The sequence below is a fragment of the Schistocerca americana genome, chromosome 2 (genome assembly GCF_021461395.2).
Source record: "Schistocerca americana isolate TAMUIC-IGC-003095 chromosome 2, iqSchAmer2.1, whole genome shotgun sequence".
NCBI classification, from domain to species: domain Eukaryota; kingdom Metazoa; phylum Arthropoda; class Insecta; order Orthoptera; family Acrididae; genus Schistocerca; species Schistocerca americana.
The window spans coordinates 398,141,838-398,161,600 of NC_060120.1; the positions used below are offsets into that span (position 1 = coordinate 398,141,838).

At 39.3% G+C, this 19,763-nt stretch overlaps 1 protein-coding gene across 2 annotated transcripts in view; it reads right to left on the reverse strand.

Moving 5' to 3' along the window:
* The window catches only part of LOC124589661 (NADPH:adrenodoxin oxidoreductase, mitochondrial), a 72,344-nt gene that overhangs the window by 13,285 nt on the left and 39,296 nt on the right, over nt 1-19,763 (reverse strand). For both annotated transcript variants that reach the window (XM_047131579.1, XM_047131577.1), the window contains exons 6-7: nt 11,608-11,952; nt 10,471-10,635 (exon numbers count right to left, since the gene is read on the reverse strand). In XM_047131579.1, the coding sequence (XP_046987535.1) occupies nt 10,471-10,635; nt 11,608-11,952 (510 nt within the window). The remainder of the gene's footprint in view (nt 1-10,470; nt 10,636-11,607; nt 11,953-19,763) is intronic.

Genomic DNA, 19,763 nt, shown 5'->3' on the forward strand with positions numbered 1-19,763 from the left:
TCCCTCTACGATTTTTACCCTCCACCCTGCACTCCAATGCTAAATTTGTGACCCCCTGATGCCTAAGAACATGTCCCACCAACCGATCCCTTCTTCTTGTCAAGTTGTGCCACAACTCCTCTTCTCCCCAATCCTATTCAATACCCCCTCATCAGTTCTGTGATCTAATCTTCAGCATTCTTCTGTAGCACCACATTTCAAAAGCTTCTATTCTCTTCTTGTCCAAACTATTTATTGTCCATGTTTCACTTCCATACATGGCTACACTCCATACAAATACTTGCAGAAACGACTTCCTGACACTTAAATCTATACTCGATGTTAACAAATTTTTCTTCTTCAGAAACACTTTCCTCGCCATTGCCAGTCTACATTTCATATCCTCTCTACTTCGACCATCATCAGTTATTTTGCTCCCCAAATAGCAAAACTCATTTACTACTTTAAGTGTCTCAATTCCTAATCTAATTTCCTCAGCATCACCCGACTTAATTCGACTACATTCCATTATCCTCGTTTTGCTTTTATTGATGTTCATCTTATATCCTCCTTTCAAGACACTGTCCATTCTGCTCAACTGCTCTTCCAAGTCCTTTGCTGTCTCTGACAGAATTACAATGTCATCGGCAAACCTCAAAGTTTTTATTTCTTCTCCTTGGATTTTAATACCTACTCCAAATTTTTCTTTTGTTTCCTTTACTACTTGCTCAATATACAGATTGAATAGCATCGGGGAGAGGCTACAACCCTGACTCACTCCCTTCCCAACCACTGCTTCCCTTTCATGTCCCTCGACTCTTATAACTGCCATCTGGTTTCTGTACAAATTGTAAACAGCCTTTTGCTCCCTGTATTTTACCCCTGCCACCTTCAGAATTTGAAAGAGAGTATTCCAGTCAACATTGTCAAAAGCTTTCTCTAAGTCTACAAATGCTAGAAACGTAGGTTTTCCTTTCCTTAATCTTTCTTCTAAGATAAGTCGTAGGGTCAGTATTGCCTCAAGTGTTCCAACATTTCTATGGAATCCAAACTGATCTTCCCCAAGGTCAGCTTCTACCAGTTTTTCCATTCGTCTGTAAAGAATTCACGTTAGTATTTTGCAGCTGTGACTTATTAAACTGATAGTTCGGTAATTTTCACATCTGTCAACACCTGCTTTCTTTGGGATTGGAATTATTATATTCTTCTTGAAGTCTGAGGGTATTTCGCCTGTCTCATACATCTTGCTCACCAGATGGTAGAGTTTTGCCAGGAGTGGCTCTCCCAAGGCCGTCATTAGTTCTAATGGAATGTTGTCTACTCTCGGGGCCTTCTTTCGACTCAGGTCTTTCAGTACTCTGTCAAACTCTTCACACAGTATTGTATCTCCCATTTCATCTTCATCTACATCCTCCTCCATTTCCATAATATTGTCCTCAAGTACATCACCCTTGTACAGACCCTCTACATACTCCTTCCACCTTTCTGCTTTCCCTTCTTTGCTTAGAAATGGGTTTCCATCTGAGCTCTTGATATCCATACAAGTGGCTCTCTTTTCTCTGAAGGTCTCTTTAATTTTCCTGTAGGCAGTATCTATCTTACCCCCAGTGAGATAAGCCCCTACATCCTCACATTTGTCCTCTAGCCATCCCTGCTTAGCCATTTTGCACTTCCTGTCGATCCCATTTTTGAGACGTTTGTATTCCTTTTTGCCTGCTTCATTTACTGCATTTTTATATTTTCTCATTTCATCAATTAAATTCAATATCTCTTCTGTTACCCAAGGATTTCCACTAGCCCTCGTCTTTTTACCTACTTGATCCTCTGTTGCCTTCACTACTTCATCCCTCAGAGCTACCCATTCTTCTTCTACTATATTTCTTTCCCTCATTCCTGTCAATTGTTCCCTTATGCTCCCCCTGAAACTCTGTCAACCTCTGGTTTAGTCAGTATATTCAGGTCCCATCTCCTTAAATTCCTACCTTTTTGCAATTTCTTCAGTTTTAATCTACAGTTCATAACCAATAGATTGTGGTCAGAGTCCACATCTGCCCCTGGAAATGTATTACAATTTAAAACCTGGTTCCTAAATCTCTGTCTTACCATTATATAATCTATCTGATACCTTCTAGTATCTCCAGGATTCTTCCATGTATACAACCTTCTTTTATGATTCTTGAACCAAGTGTTACCTATGATTAAGTTATGCTCTGTGCAAAATTCTACCAGATGGCTTCCTCTTTCATTTCTTACCCCCAATCCATATTCACCTACTATGTTTCCTTCTCTCCCTTTTCCTACTCTCGAATTCTAGTCACCCATGACTATTAAATTTTCGACTCCCTTCACTACCTGAATAATTTCTTTTATCTCATCATATATTTCATTAATTTCTTCGTCATCTGCAGAGCTAGCTGGCATATAAACTAGTACTACTGTAGTAGGCATGGGCTTCGTGTCTATCTTGGCCACAATAATGCGTTCACTATGCTGTTTGTAGTAGCTTACCCGCACTCCTATTTTTTTTTATTCATTATTAAATCTACTCCTGCATTACCCCAGATAGCAAAACTCATGCTCTTCCAGGTCCTCTGACACAATTACAATGTCATCAGCAAATCTCAAAGTTTTTATTTCTTCTCCATGGATTCTAATTCCTACTCCAAATTTTTCTTTTGTTTCCTTTACTGCTTGCTCAATATACAGATTGAATAATGTCGGGGATAGGCTACAACCCTGTCTCACTCCCCAACCACTGCTTCCCTTTCATGCATTTTATACCAGCAACCTTCAGAATTTTGAAGTGTATATTCCATTCAACCTTGTAAAAAGCTTTCTCTGGATTTAAAAATACTATCAAGGCAAGTTTGACTTTCTACAGTCCAACTTCTAACACAAGTCATAGGATCAGTATTGCTTCAGGTTTCCCTACATTTCTCTGGAACCCAAACTGATCTTCCCTGAGGTTTTCTATGAATAATTATTGTCAGTAGTTTTCAACCATGGCTTCTTAAACTGATTTTTAGATAAGACTCACATTGCCCAGCATTTCCCTTCTTTGGTATTCGAAGTAAAACATCCTTCTTGAAGTCTGAGGGCATTTTGCCTATCTAACATATCTTGCGTACTAGGTGGAATAGTTTTGTTATGGTATGTTCTCCTAAGGATTTCAGTAATTATGGGAGAATGTTGACAACTAAAAGTGCCTTGTTTCAATTTAGGCCTTTCAGAGCACTGTCAAATTCTCCTCACAGTATCTTATCTTCCATCTCATGTTCATCTACTTCCTCTCTTCCCTTTCCATAATATTGTCTCAAGTTTGTTTTCCTTGTACAGCCCTTCCGCACATTCTTCCAACTTTCTCGCTTTCCTTCTTTGCTTCATTGTGGCTTGCTATTTCAACACTTAATATTCACACAGGTACTTCTCTGTTCTCCAAAGGTTTCTTAATTTTCTTACAGGCAGCAGCTACCTTTCCTCTAGTCATGATTGTTTCTACAACTATCTATTTCTCGTCTTAGCCATTCCTGTTTTAGCACTTGGCACTTTTTGCCAATATAATTTTTAGACATCAGTATTCTCTTTTGCCTCGTGCATTTACTGTGTTTATATAGTTTTCCTTTTGTCAATTAAATTCAGCATCCTTTATGTAAGCCGGTCAATAGTTACCTAGTGTTCCTTTTAAAACTCGCAACAACTTCTGTTTCTTCCAACTTATCCAGATTCCATTTCCTTAATTTCCTACAGTTCTACAGTTTCTCCAGTTTTAATCTGAAGTTATACACCTATACTCTACAAACCACCATGAGATGCATGGCAGAAGGTACGTCCCATTGTATCAGTTATTAGGGTTTCTTTCCATTCCATTCCATTCCCATATGGAGAGCAGGGAGAATGATTGTTTGAATGCCTCTATGTGTGTTGAAATTATTTAATCTTATCCTCAAGATCCCTACGTGGGCGATACATAGGGGATTGTTGTATAACCCAAGGGTTATCGTTTAAAGCAGGTTCTTGAAACTTGAAACTTGGTTAATACAATTTCTTGGGATAGTTTACTTCTATCTTCAAGAGTCTTCTAGTTCAATTCCTTCAGTATCTGTGTGACACTCTCTCATGAGTCAAACAAACATGTGACTTTTCATGCTGCCCTGCTCTGTATATATTCAGTATCCCCTGTTGGTCCTATTTGGTACAGGTCCCACATACTTGAGCAGCTTTCTAGAACCAGCAGCACAAGGGATTTCTAAGCAATCTCCTTTGTAGATCGATTGCACTTCCCAGCATTATACCAATAAACCAAACCTACCACCTGCTTTACCCACAACTAAGCCTATGTGATCATTCCGTTTCATATCTCTACAAAGAGTTACACCCAGGTATTTATATGATTTGACCAATTCCAGCAGTGACTCATTGATTTTTTGGTCATAGGATACATTTTTTAATTTTGTAAAGTGCACAGTTTTACATTTCTGGCAAGTTGCCAATCTTTGCACGACTTTGAAATCTTGTCAAGATCTGACTGAATATTTATGCAGATTCTTTCACATAATACCTTGTTATAGATAACTGCATCATCTGCAAAAAAGTCTGAGGTTACTATTAATATTGTCTTGCAAGGTCATTAACAGTCCGATGCTGGTGCTGGATAGCACAGATCCACTAGGTAGTGTTTCTGTGCCTACATCTCCACTCCTATGGTATAATTTACCCACACTCGTCTACCCCCCAACTCGGGCTTTCGCAACAGGCAATAGTGTGTTTACTTCCACAACAGCAACACCTTAGCTACACAGAAGCAATGAGATTCATTGAATTTTTCTCAATGTAATGTCTCTTTGTGTTTTACATTCAGGCAAATGAAGGACTCTGGATCTCTTCGATCCAGCACCAGCATTTACATTCTAGTCTTCCTCGTTTCTTTACAGTGGTGTCAACTACTCTGTTTATTTTTATTTTGAGATCGAATGCTCACCCAATGGACACAGTCGAGATAAAAGCCTTCATTGGACTTCTATACATACATAGCTGGAGCGCACAAGGTGGGAAGGAAAAGTCTTCACTATTTATAGAATTCCAAGGGGCTCAGAATTGAGATATTTCGATCGACCATGAATGAGTACAGCTTTCGTTTTCTGTTATAAGCTCTGCAATTTGATGATAGACAATCATGTAGTGAATGCAGAGTAGTGGACTGCCTGGCACCAATACGAGATTTATTTCAAAAGTTTGTGAAGAACTGCCAATCTTGTTACATAGTAGACCAAAACACCACCACTGACGAGAAACTCGAGGCCTTCAGAGGACATTGCTCTTTTATCCAACACACACTGTCGAAGCCGGCAAAATGTGGAATAAAGAAATTTGCTGCAGTTGATTCCAAACTATTTTATACATGCAACATGGAGATCTATGCTGGCAGACAGCCAGATGGCCCTTTTCAGCTTAGTAATAAAAGCAGTGATGTGGTTGAACATTTGGTGGCCCCTCTCACTAATTCAGGATGCAATTTCTGTGCTAACAACTGGTTCAGCAATGTAAATCTGCTCCGTGATTTGTCAGAGAAGAGAAGCACCGGCTGTCATACATTGGGGGGGAGGAGGGGGGGGGGGGGGGGGGGGAAGGCAGATCCCGAAGGAAATAAAGGATGTGAAAACCAGGGCTGCAAATTGTAGCATATTTTCTTACAGAAAAGAAGGTACGATCGTTTCTTACGTACTACAAAATAAATATAACAAAAAAAATATTTTACTGATCTCAAGTATGCAGTATGACACTGAAATTGACGAAAACACGGGAGATAAAAGAAAACTTAGAAGATGTACAACTTTGCTTCCACTGTTTTTTCCCCAACATTTGAGGCTTTAATGAAAAAAAAATGGTTACACATGTATCATTCAAAGTATTTTCCATCACTGGCCACTACTTTCTCCCATCTTTCAGGCAGTGTACAAATCCCGCATCAAAAAAACTGTTCATCTTTTGAAGTGATTCACAAATCAGTCCAATTTTTGACTTCTTCATGAGATCGGAAGTGCTAGTCAGCCATGACATGCGCCATTGGTCTAAAGAGGTGATAGTCAGAGGGAGCAATGTCTGGAGAATACGGCAGGTGGGGTAGGACTTCCCATTTTAACATTTCCAAGTACATGTTAACATGTTTCGCTGTGTGGGGTTGAGCGTTGTCGTGATGCAAAATCACTTTAGCGTACCTCTTGCTGTATTGAGGCTGTTTGTCTTGAAATGCTCTGCTCAAATGCATTAATTACATTTGATAACGAGCACCTGTGATTGTTTCACTTGGTTTTAACACCTCATAGTACATGATGCTGAGCTGGTCCCACCAAATGCAGATCATGATCTTGGAGCCGTGAATATTCGGTTTGGCCATCAACATGGAAGCATGGCCAGGATATCCCCATTATTTTTTGCATTTAGGGTTATCATAATGAACCCATTTTTTGTCCCTAGTCACAATGGGATGCAGAAATCCCTTCCGTTTTTGCCTCTGAAGCAACTGTTCACAAACACACGAACGCCATTCAATGTCTCTTCATTTCAGCTCACACGGGACCCAAGTTCCTTCTTTCTGAATCATGCCCATAGCCTTGAGACATTTTGAAATGGCTTGCTGTGTCACTCCCACTAATCGTGCCAATTCTTCTTGAGTTTGACACGAGTCTTTACTCAGCAATGTCTCCAATTCTGCATCTTCGAAAACATTCTCTCTTCCACCACTATACCGATCTACAATGTTAAAATCACCATTCTTTAAGCGTTGAAACCACTCATGACATGTTCCTTCGCTAATAGCGTCCTTACCATATGTACTTGAGAGCATTCAATTAGACTCAGCCGCTGTTTTCTTCATACTGAAACAAAACAGTAACACCTTCCGCAGATGACGAGAATTAGGCTCGTAAACTGACATTTTCAATGAAGAACAACTTTATGATGCAGACACAAATCGACTAATGTTTGAATGAGGTTATGTTGACCTAGGTCCAAGCTAACTGCCTGATGTCTGTGATCTATTTCTTTCGACTGCTACTTACCGATGTCGCCACCTATCGGCAAACGGTGGAAGCAAAGTTGTACACCTTGAATTATGATAACTTATTAAAACACACACAAAATTGGAGTTGATATGGTTGACAAATTGTGCTCTGCCTACAAAATTTAGAGGGGAACACGACGATGGCCCATGGTCGTATTTTATTTGATACTGAATGAAGCATTTCAGGTTTTTCTTTGCTACCCTCAATTTCAGTTCTTGTCTCATTTGCTACAGACTGGACACTTATCTTTGGTGCCACTAACAGCCTTTACATAAAACGAGAATTTCTTTGGGTTTTGTGAAATACCATTTTACAGTATTCTGTATCTACTGATATATCACTGAAGGATCACACATTGATCTCTTGACAGCCAAATGTGTATCATTCAGCATATCTCTGTCTACAGCCCTATGCATTGTTTTACACATATTAGACAGTAATCTCTGTTTCTTTAGAAGTTTCTTTATAGTCACTGTATACCAAGAAGGGTTTTTTTTTGGGGGGGGGGGGGGGGGCGGAGCTCAACTGCACTATACCAAGAAGGTTCCCTCCCATTATGAACTGTTGTACTGGGTACATATCTATACAGTGCATGGCCAACTATTATTTTTATCTTGAGCCATAGTTCTCTATATATAATAAAAATAAAATAAAATACATGCTTCTGTCCTGTGCCAAAAGTTTCAGGTTCCTCACTGAGATATGACACTACTGATATTCTGACTAGTTTACTGAACATATTAGTTTCTTATTTGAGACTTTCTCTTCCACTGCTATGACAAAGAGAAATAAAAAAAAAAAAAATAATTAAAAAAAAAAAAAAAAAACCAGATGAGGAAAAAATTAAAAGTTGTCAGAGGCTATAAAAAGAAAAAAAGGACCATAATTGAGAGCCACTACATAAAAATCTACATTTGTACTTTGGAAGCTACCATGAAATGGATGATGGAGTGTTATTCCCATTATGACTTATTTAAGTTTTTCCCCTTTCCATTCACATACAAAATGAGGGAAGAATGATGTTTAATATTGTTTCTGTGCACACTGTAATTTGTCTCTCGTTTTATGGGTCCCTATGGGGGAGATACGGTATGCAGGGAGTTATAAAGTATTTCAAGATTTCTCACTTAATGCTGATTCCTGAACATTTAACTAGGCAACTGTGGTATAATTGGCATCTATAATCAAGTGTTTGCCAATTCAGGTTTTTCATCAGCTCTGTGATACTCTGCCATGGGTCAAATAAGCTTGTGACTATGTATGCACTGCTCTTCTTTTGTGTAAATTCAAGCACCATTCTAAGATGGGTTTCCTGAGTAGTGTATAAGTAATATCCTTTGAAGACTACCAGTATCTTACCCATTAATTGAAGAGTGCCACCTGCTTCACATATGACTGAGCCTATGTGACCATTATGTTTCATGTCCCTGCAAACTGATAAGCTCAGGTATTTGTATGAGCTGACTAATTCCAATGGCGATTCATTGACACTTAAAGGATATTACATTTTTTTTTTTAAATTTTGTGAAGTGCACAATTTCACATTTCTGAATATTTAAAGTGAGCTGCATTTCTTTGAAATCTTACTAAGACCTGCCTGAATACCTGAGCAGCTTTATTTATTTCTCAGACACTGCTTCATTACAGACAACAGCATAATCTGCAAAAAGTCTAAGGTTACTATTCATATTGTCTGCAAGGCAATTAATGTCAACAAGGGTCCCAACACTTCTCTGGGGCACTTTGGAAGCTACTTCGGCATCTGCTGATGATTCTTCACTCAATTTAACTTGTGGCATCCTCCCTATGAAGAAATTTTCAGTCCAGTCAAATTTTGTTTGATATCCCATCTGACTGAACTTTCGTATTAAGCAATGGTGTGGTACCAGGACTGGTACAAACATTTTTGAAGATCAAGCAATAGTAGATCTACCTCATTGCCTTGATTTATGACTTTCAGGATGTTATGTGAGGAAAGAGCAACTTGTGTTTTGTATGAATGTTGTTCCCAGGACCCAGGCAGGTTGGCATGGAGGTCTCTCTTGAGATCCTTCATTATGTTTCAGGTCAGAATGTGTTCTAAGATTGTACAACAGATGGACGTCAAAGATATTGGATGGTGGTTTTGTGGATCACTTTTACTACCCTGTGCTATAACTAGCTCCTCGCCTGGCCATGAAGCCCAAAGAGATAGCTACTGGCCGCCTTGTCATCCTTTGCCACACAGGTGTGGTATGCGCATGTGGTCAGCACACTACTTTCCAGACTGTGGAGCAGCAACCCTTTGGTCAAGTAGCTCCTCAACTGGCATCATGAAGCTGAGTGCATCCCATACCACTCCTTTCGCCAAGGCAAGGAAAAATCCTTGGCAGTACCAGGAATCGAACCCGGGTTTTTTGCAAGATAGCCACCTATGCTGACTGCTTAGCTACACAGGCATAGCTGTAAGGGGATGATCAAGAAGTTTTCATTTTAGGGAGTTGCTGCAGCATATATGCACCACAGCATGGCTCCAATGCAGGTATATAAGCACATGTTGGCAAGGGATTAGTGTGGCATTCGTGTCTTTCTGACATGTGTGCGATAAATATGGTAACATGAATTACAGCGATGTTATTACCAAATGCGTCCAAACAGAAACAGCATGCTGTTATTCTTTTCATGGCTGGCAAAGGGCAAATGCTGGTTGGAATCCATCAGAGAATGAAGAATGTGTACAGGGTACCATGTCTGTCAAAAACCACTGTTGAGGAATGGTGCACAACAAGGGGCACTGCTGCTTCATGATAACACACATCCCCCTACCGCAAATTCCGTAATGCAGAAGTTACACCAACTCAAGTGGGAGACACTCAAGCACCCATCCTACAATCCTGATCTCTCCCAGTATGATTATCATGCCTTTTGTCCCTTAAAAAAGGCCTTGAAGGGTCAACAGTTTCTTTCAGGAGACACCGTGGTTTACAAAACAGGTATCTTCAACCTGGTGCATTGGTGAGATGACTGCCTCAATGTTCATGACAATTTTGCCAGACTGGCATATTGATTATGGACTGCATGCCCTTCAAATGGAAACTTCTAGATCACCCCTTATATTTTCAAACTATTGAGTACAGTTTTTTACGTGCCACACAATGGAAAACTATACAGGTAAAGCATACTCAGAATGAGAAATTGAAAAATAAATAGCCAACTCTAGTGATTGTTTTGCATTACTGTCTGTATCTTGTGAATTTCATCTGAAATGGATTAGATTCCCCATAAAGCATTTTCTAACTTAAATTATTCATTAAGAAACTACCTTCTGCAGCCACATTTTTCAACGTGAAAAGTATAATCTGCTATTATTAATGTATCTACACATCCTTCATGACTACTAAAATACATTAATGTTCTGTAACTTTGACCACATTGTTAATATAATGACTACCTTTTTCTCTTATAATTTCTTGAACTGCAGAGAAACCTGGTTTTGTTTCATCTTTTGCCTGGGCCAAATCATCAGCAATTTTCTTTCCAACTGCAAATGCATTGTTCATTGTAGATAGAATAACACCTACAGGACCAGATCCCACCCAGCCAGCAGCATATAATCCTGAAACACAGTTCCACAAATAAAGTTACTTTCTCATAGTCTTTAGTCCATCAGAATTAATTTTATCCACTCATTCATAATGTTCATGAAACCTTTCATAAAGAAGAGCCTTAAGGGATGTGGAACAAGTGAATTATACATTAAGATGCAAAACCATCTGTTGTAGACTACTTCTTTAAAGAATAATAACAGCAAATTATGACTTGTGCTAATACACTCACAATGACAATTATGGAAATTACTTCTTGTGTACTTAATATGTGTATACAATAGAGGAGGAAAAGCTACTTTGTGTATGTTTGTGGGGGCGGGGGGGGGGGGGGGGGCAGACACTGCTCCTCTTCTTATGTTACTCATTTTCTATTTATATCCAGTACTTCAACATATGCTTTTATGTAACTTTACACAGACCACTATGAGGTGTTTAAATACTGGCATGTGTTTGTATTAACCATTATATTTATGCATAATTTACGATTTACCAGTCCAAATGTTATGGTAAATTGTAGGAGCAGCTAAGGAGGTCATTATTTTACCTTTTTTTAAAATTTATATTATCAGAAGAAGTACAATTTACATCATCCCACAGAAGAGATGCATAATCTTTTACAGAAATCATTTTTACTGTTAGCAACATGGATGTGAATTGCACAGGTCATCTTAAATTTACTCTTACTATTACTCATAAATACCAATGGGGAATTTAAATACTGGCAAAACTGTAGGTTCCTGAAGGGGCTTCTGGAAGATGTTCAGTTATCAACTTTACACAATATTCTTATTGTTACCTGGTGCGATTCAAATTTCAGCAGCAATATGAATAAGTCAAATAATAACCATAACATTCTAAATTGAACTGTCTGAATCTACAGTATATGACAATAATAAAATGAGACACAATATCTCACATGCACACTAATTGTCAAGGTACACATTACCTATAATGACATACACAACTTGATTTCACCTCACCTGATTTAACAAAGCCAGATGTGTTTTGTATATGTCCACGTTTATCATCAAAAGGAATCCCAGAATCTGCAGATGTACTGTAGTAACCAACACTACGTAGTACAAGGCCACATTCAATGGTTTCAGTTTTTGAAGTAGGTTGTGCTTTATGTCCACCATCAATCAGTTCGTTTACTGCCAATTCAACACTCTTCACATGTCCACCATTGCCACCTCCGGCAAAAGCCCGAGGGGATCGTAGGAACATTAACTCAAACACATGATCTGAATTACCCTGTTGCAACTGTATCTCCAGTGCAGATTTGCAAATCAATTCGGTGAGTCTTCTTCGAGGTCGCTCTAGTCCTGCATGATAAAGCACACATGAAAATGTACACATGCATGCACTTGTACATGCACATACTGAAGCGAGATAAGTAAGTATAAAATTCACAACATATTAATGATAGACCTTGAGGAACACTTCACCATAGGGTTAATTGTGGTTCCATGACCTGAGCACAAGGGCAGGGTCTCTGTTGAAAATACAATGCCCTCAAGGTGGATGGACTTCAAGATATGTGGATAATATGGTCATTCAGATTTATATATACAGACAGCACAAAAACAGTACAGTTTTGGCAAAAAGGTCTGCAGGGTAATAGGAAAGGAGACTTGTCTGTCTCTTCAGACCTGCCACATAAGACACTAGATACTGAAATCCTTAAGAGCTCTGAGGTGCTCACATATGGCTATGAGATGAGTTTCTCACTAAAGATGACATCCATGAACTTTACTGGAAATTGTCACCCTCTCCCCCTGACCTCATTACAATTCAGCTTGATTAAAATATACCATACATGCAACTGTCAGTAACATGTCCCCAGGCTGAAATGATAAAAAGCAAAACTGTCCACATGCAGGCTTCTTGTTAACACAACGTACTGTTAATAGCCACTCCAAAATGAGTAACACTTGGAACATTCCCTTTGAAGACACTTTTCTCCAAAGAATACACTGCAATTCTGAACCCAAAATACCATTCAGAAAGGAAGAGAAACTGGAAGTGGTATTCACGGATGTTGAAGTATTGGGTAGTACTGAAGGCATATTAAAATTAAATAAACTGAGTGCTACGTATCACAGACAAATAGTGTGGGCCTACTCTTAGCCCTAATGCCATGAAGATAATCCTTCCTGTGGAAAGAATAACTTTGTAACAAAGAGAACTGTATGAAACGCCTCTCTCATGTACGTTGGCAAAGGGCATTCCCGTGTCAAGAATTTCAGTATTTCAACATATATCCTGAATTCATCCACATTTAACGGCAGTTATGGAGCTTAATTACCTGTTCAGTTTATTCCTTCTCTTTTATTGGTGTCGTGACAATGATCTAAACACATGTAGAGGGAAGACTTGAAGATTAAGTCTGATTTCTTCGGCAGGAGTTTAACTTACATATGATTGACCTTTTCCTGAAATATTTGAAGCTTTTGTTACCATATGCTACAGATAACTTCTCCTGGAGTTATAGTATACTAGAACATTTGACCTCCACTCCTTTTCTACTATGGATGGTACATATAAAAAAAGGATTGCCCAAATTTCTCTTATTTCAGCCTTGTCATCATTACGCATGATGTAAGTTGGAGGTAGTAATATCTCTTGATTCATATGCATATGAGGGTTCTCAGACTGTACCCCTCTAACTGTAACAAAATTCCTTTAATTTTAGCCATTCTTCATTATGTGAGATGTAAGTAGAAGGAAGTAATATTTCTTGATTCATATTGGAATGTGAACGTTCAGGATTTTGAGAATAAGGAAAACAGTAATTAAGCTGTTCTGTAAGTCTCCTCTATCTTTCCTATTAATACAACTTGATAACAGTGACAGACCAACGAACAACACTGAAGAATTGGTTTAATGAGAATTTTCAGTTACCTCCTTTGAGAGTAATCACACTTTCTTACAATTTCTTTCAGTAATCTCAGCTTGCATCTGCTGTTCCTACTGCCAAATTTTATGTTGTCATTCCTCTTTAAAGCATTCTGGACAGGTACTCCTAGAGACTTGACAATGCTGACCAAGCATTGGATACAAGGGTAATCCCAAAAGTAAGGTCTCCTATTTTTATAAGTACGTAGACCTGTTTATTTCTATAATGGTTTACATCAGTTTACAGCTTGAACATTTAGCTATTTTTCAACATAATCACCATTTCTGTCGATGCATTTTTGTAGATGCTGTGGCAGTTTTTGATTGTCCACCTTGTACCAGCTTGCCACCATGCTGTTCAGAAAGTTATGAACCTTTTCTTTCACCTCGTCATCGGAGCTGAATCGCTTTCCGGCCAAATGTTCTTTTAACCTAGGCAACAGGTGATAGGCACTTGGTGCCAAGTCAGGACTATAGGGTGGGTGGGTGGATGGGTGATTATGTTCCACTGAAACTGTTGCAGGAGAGCAACGGTTTGCCGAGCGATCTGTGGGCGAGCGTTGTCATGGAGAATGTGTACACCCTTGCTCAACATTCATCTTCTCCGGTTCTGAATTGCCCGTTTGAGTTTTATCAGAGTCTCACAGTACTCGTCAGCGTTAATTGTGGCCCCAGTGATTCAGCTCCGACAACGAGGTGAAAGAAGAGGTTCATAACTTCCTGAACAGCATGGCAGCAAGCTGGTATGACATGGGCATACAAAAACTGCCATAGCATCCACAAAAATGCATCAACAGAAATGGTGATTATGTCAAAAATAGCTAAATGTTCAAGCTGTAAACTGATGTAAACCATTGTAGAAATAAACAGTTCTATGTATTTATAAAAAAATTAGGAGACCTTACTTTTGGGATTACCCTCGTATATTTGTACCTAGGAAAAAAAGTTAGGATGGGAGTGACACTCCATGATGTACAGTTTCTGTGTACTGTGGCTAATGCATGATAGGTGAAAAGCAAAACATAGTGTAGTACTAAGTGAATTGTGCATTAGGCTGTCAAAAGGAAATGTGTGAAGCATTCACTGATTATCACAGTAGCAGCTTATTAAAATGCCTCTCACAAAACCCAAAGAAATGCTGGTCATAGGTAACATGTATTAGTTACATCAAAGTTAGTGTCCAGACACTCTTGGACGACACAGAAACTGAAGTTTAGGATAGCAAAGGAAAAGTGCTAAACAACATTTCAAATGTTGCTTTATAAACGAAGACACAGGGGTACTGGCTAGTGGTGTCAAGAAACTGCTAAAATTGAACAAAGCCCTACAGCCTGGCTGATTCCCTATAATACTGCATACAGAATTTAGGACGGAGTTAACCCCCCCCCCCCCTCTTCCTTTAACCATAATATACTGTAGAGCACCTGAACAAAAAGATCTGTGTCAGTAGCAGGTGGAAAAACAGGTCAAATATATCTACAAGCAGTGTAGCAGAAGAGAATGACAAATTGTTGTCCAGTATCAGTTATATTTGTTTATTTTAGGGTATTATAACATATTCTGAGCTCAAACATAATGAGATATCTTTAGCAGAACGACCTTCATGGCAACCCAAAGAGATTCTAAAAACACTGATCATGCAAAACCCAACTAAACGAATGTACGATCATAAGGGGTATCAAAAGAAATGTGTGACTGGATTAAGGCTTTCACGATAGGATGGGCACAGCATGTTATCTTTGATGAAGAGTCATTGACATATGTAGATTTCACTTCAGGAGTGTCCCAGGAAAGTATGTTTGTACCCTTGGTATTCAAGTTGTATATCAATAACCTGGATGTCAATATTAACAGCAACCTCAGAGTTTTTTCACGTGATCCAATTATCTATAATGATATACTATCTCAAAAAGCTGCACAAATATTAAAGCAGATCTTGATAAAATCGGTAAAGGGGTGCAAATGTAAAATTGTGCATATCACAAAATGCAAAACAATAGTGTCCTCTGAGTACAAGATCAGTTAACCACTGTTGGAATCAGTCAATTGATGCAAATACCTGAGAGTAATAATTTGTGGAGACATGAAATGGAATGATCATGTATGCTCAGTTATAGGTAAATTAGGTGTAAAATTCAGTTTGTTGTTAGAATACTTGGGCAATCCAGTCAAACCTGACCTGGCATGCACTTAAATGTAGACACCAGTTGCCTGCAACAGCCTTACTTACAAACTTTGAAGAACCTGTAGTAAGTGAGGAATCTAGTAATATACTACTGCTACCTATGCAAAGTTCTATAGGAACTATCCAAACAAGATTAAATTAATTACAGCATTAACAGATGGCATTAAGGCAGTCATTCTTCCCACTATCCATAAGCAAATCATACAACAAGGAACCCTAATTTGTGGTAATGTGGGAAGATGGTTGGTTTGGGGAGTAAAGGGACCAAACTACAGGGTCATCAGTCCCTTTTTCCTCTTCAAATAGGTCTTGAATTGAAAACAGTCCCAAAAGGAGTTGGGGAAAGTAAAAGGCATAAAACTAATTTTGAATCGACTGAAAGAAAAAACAACAGAAGCTAACAGAAAGGAGTACATATCCTAAAAGGAAAAAGTAGTGGGAGGTATAAAAGAATACAGGAGATGGACTGGACTGGCTGATTGCAAAAATAAAAAAAGGATGAGACAGCTACCCTGCAACACACTAAAATCTCAAGTCTGAAAGACAAGGCTAGAGGAACACAGATAGGGAAAAGACGAATGCCATGGCAAACAAATAGCAAAGAAAGAGTGAGGAAGAGTTAAAATGGAGGGAGGGTGAAGGCCTGGGAGAGAAGTCCAGACGCCCATCCTTAGATTGTGTGATTAAAAACCCCCTCTGAGCAAAATGTAAAACAACATCAGCCATTGAGACATTGTCTGCTAACACTGTTGGCAGTGTGGCAGGAAATTTAAAAGTCTGCCACAGAGCAGCTAAAATTGGGCAGTCCAACAAGATGTGGACAACAGTCATGTGAAAGCCACAGCAGCATTGAAGTGGGTCCTCGCAACAGGGCCAAGTACAATGTAGTTCCTGAAAGTGGCGCATGGATTACTGGCACACATTTGTTGTCTCCCTGATAATACACACCTTATTTGGTGTACTGAGGGTGCACCATTCAGTATCCCAGATAGCGAAAACTATACAACTGAAGACCAATCAGAGATCAGTCTCCGGCAGGCCAAACTCCAGAGTTGGTTTACCGGTAGCCTGTTTGGCCAACCTGTCAGCAAGTTCATTGCCCAGGATCCCAACATGTCCTGGGGTCCAAATGAAGGTCACTGAATGTCCACTGTTGCCTAGAGTATAAAGAGACTTCTGGATAGTCAGTACCAAAGGATGACAAGGGAAGCACTGGTTGAGAGCTTGTAGGCTGCTTAAGGAGTCATTACAGATAATGATGGACTCACCAGTGCAGGAGCAGATGTGCTCAAGAGCACAATAGTTGGCTACCACGTCTACTGTGAAAACCCTGCAGCCATGGATTGCTGTTCAGTATGGCCAATGTGAGCGTAAGCAAAGCCAACAAGACCGTTGACCATTGACCCATCCATGTAGACTATTTCTGAGCCCTGGAACTTGCTGAGAATAGAGAAAAACTGCCGACAGAGGGCCTCAGGTGGAACTGAGCCTTTTGGGCCTCGCAATAGGTCCAGATGAAGCTGTGGCTGAGGCATGGACTATGGAGATGAACATAAGTGGACCCACTGGTAACGTGGCAGAGGAAAAGTATGAAGCAATCGGACACGGACTGCAAATGGATCCCCCGTTCTAGGCTGCCGTTGCGGAAGATGGATCACCATGTTAGGTAATTTGGATAGTGAGGTGAACTATGAATGTGGGCGGTATAATTTGCAAGCAGTAGTTACTGCCTGAGCCACATGGAGGAACACCAGCTTCCATGAGGAGGCTGTTCACTGGGCTCATTTGGAAAGCTCCCATTGCAAGTTGAACTCCACAGTGGTGGATAGGATCAATCAGCCGCAGCGTGGAGGGCGATGCTGAACCATACACCAGGCTCCCATAGTCAATACGGGACTGCATGAGGGCTTTGTATAACTGCAGCGGTGTAGGGCGATCAGCACCCCAGTCGGTGTGGCTCAGGTATCGAATAATATTAAGATGCCACCAACACTTTTCCTTAAGATGATGAAGCCAAGTTAATAGGGCATCGAAGACCAGTCCCAAAAAGGGTAAGTGTCTACTACAGAAAGCAGTTGGTCATTAAGGTAAAGTTCTGGATAGGGGTGCACAGTACAATGATGACAAAAGTGCATGATGCAAGTCTTGGCAGCCGAAAACTGAAAGCCGCGAGTGAGAGCCCATAACTGTGCCTTTCGTATGGCAGTTGGCATTCAGCCACACCAATACAGGGTGTAAACGCAGACAAGAAAAAAATTTCCAGATTTTCCCCGGATTTCCCAGTTAAAAATACACTTTCTCCCAGATGAAAATATACTTTTTCCATATTAAGTGACCATATACCTTTCCTCGGAATGAAAACTTAGAATGAAAACTTATCAGTCCTTTGAATGGTTATGGTTTTATACACTGGTATAGAATTTCCCAGCCCTTAAGAAATGAAACACAATAAAAATAATAAAACATGTTTTGGAAAGACCTTTGATGTGCAGTAACACGTACACTGCATATTTTCATGATGTAGTCAGCCAATAGCAATATTGCTAATAAGTAGTGCATACACACAAATAGGGGAAAGTTAATCATTTAAATTAATATACATAGTTTTTCTAAAAGAAAAACAAAGCTTTCACATATAATATTGGTCTCGAAGATTAATAAGCTGCAAGAGAAGCTAGGCCTTCACATATAATGTTGATCTTTTATGGGCACGTTACACTTTAAGATACATCACACAAATGTGCCAGTTGTTTTTGTGGTCTTCAGTCCTGAGACTGGTTTGATGCACCTCTCCATGCTACTCTATCCTGTGCTAGCTTCTTCATCTCCCAGTACCTACTGCAACCTACAGCCCTCTGAATCTGCTCAGTGTATTCATCTCTTGGTCTCCCTCTATGATTTTTACCCTCCACGTTGCCCTCCAATACTAAATTGGTGATCTTTTAGTCAAGTTGTGTAACAAACTTCTCTTCTCCCCAATCCTATTCAATACTTCCTCATTAGTTATGTGATCTACCCATCTAATCTTCAGCATTCTTCTGTAGCACTACATTTCAAAAGCTTCTATTCTCTTCTTGTCCAAACTATTTATCGTCCATGTTTCACTTCCATACATGGCTACACTCCATACAAATACTTTCAGAAACGACTTCCTGACACTTAAATCTATACTCGATGTTAACAAATTTCTCTTCTTCAGAAACGCTTTCCTTGCCATTGCCAGTCTACATTTTATATCCTCTCTACTTTGACCATCATCAGTTATTTTGCTCCCCAAATAGCAAAACTCCTTTACTACTTTAAGTGTCTCATTTCCTGATCTAATTCCCTCAGCATCACCAGACTTAATTTGACTACATTCCATTATCCTAAAGCCAGTAAAATTTTTAATAACAACATAAATGTCTGATCTTCTGGAGTCGAAATTTTTCAAAATGGTCGTCCCCAAGGAGTTGATTTTTAAATGAAAGTCAAACGCTCTGTGATTTAAGAAATTCATCGTACATTCTCACACACAGTTCATCTTGTGTTAAAGGAAATTTACTTTGAAAGTAACGCTTTTCTAACAACCATTTGCAATATTTTCCTGTGACCTGCTAGAAACAGGTTCATTTCAGCAGATGCCAGAAAGCGCCAGATATCAGGCGTCACCACGCTTGCGCAGTTACGATGACACAGGAAGCCCGTATGTTCGTACGTGTAAAACATTAAAAGATCTCACATTATGTCATGAAAGAAACAAGACATCGGAGGGTACTCCAAAAGCATTGGAATTTCAAGAACCATACTAAAATGCATAATTCGGCTCAAAGTGCAGATTCAGATGTAAATTTTCTTGGAGTAGCAGTACTGTTTTCTCATGTTTGATTCTTTATTATGGCATAGTGCCATACGTGCTAGAAGATGAAAACATGCACTTTTGAAATGCAGGGAACAGTTGAAACTAACCATTAGTGTGGAATTAAACATTTCGGTTCAAATAAATTGACTGCCTCAATGGAAAAAATTAATAAAAGCCAAATTTCTTTAGAACACCGACAAAAATAACTTCAT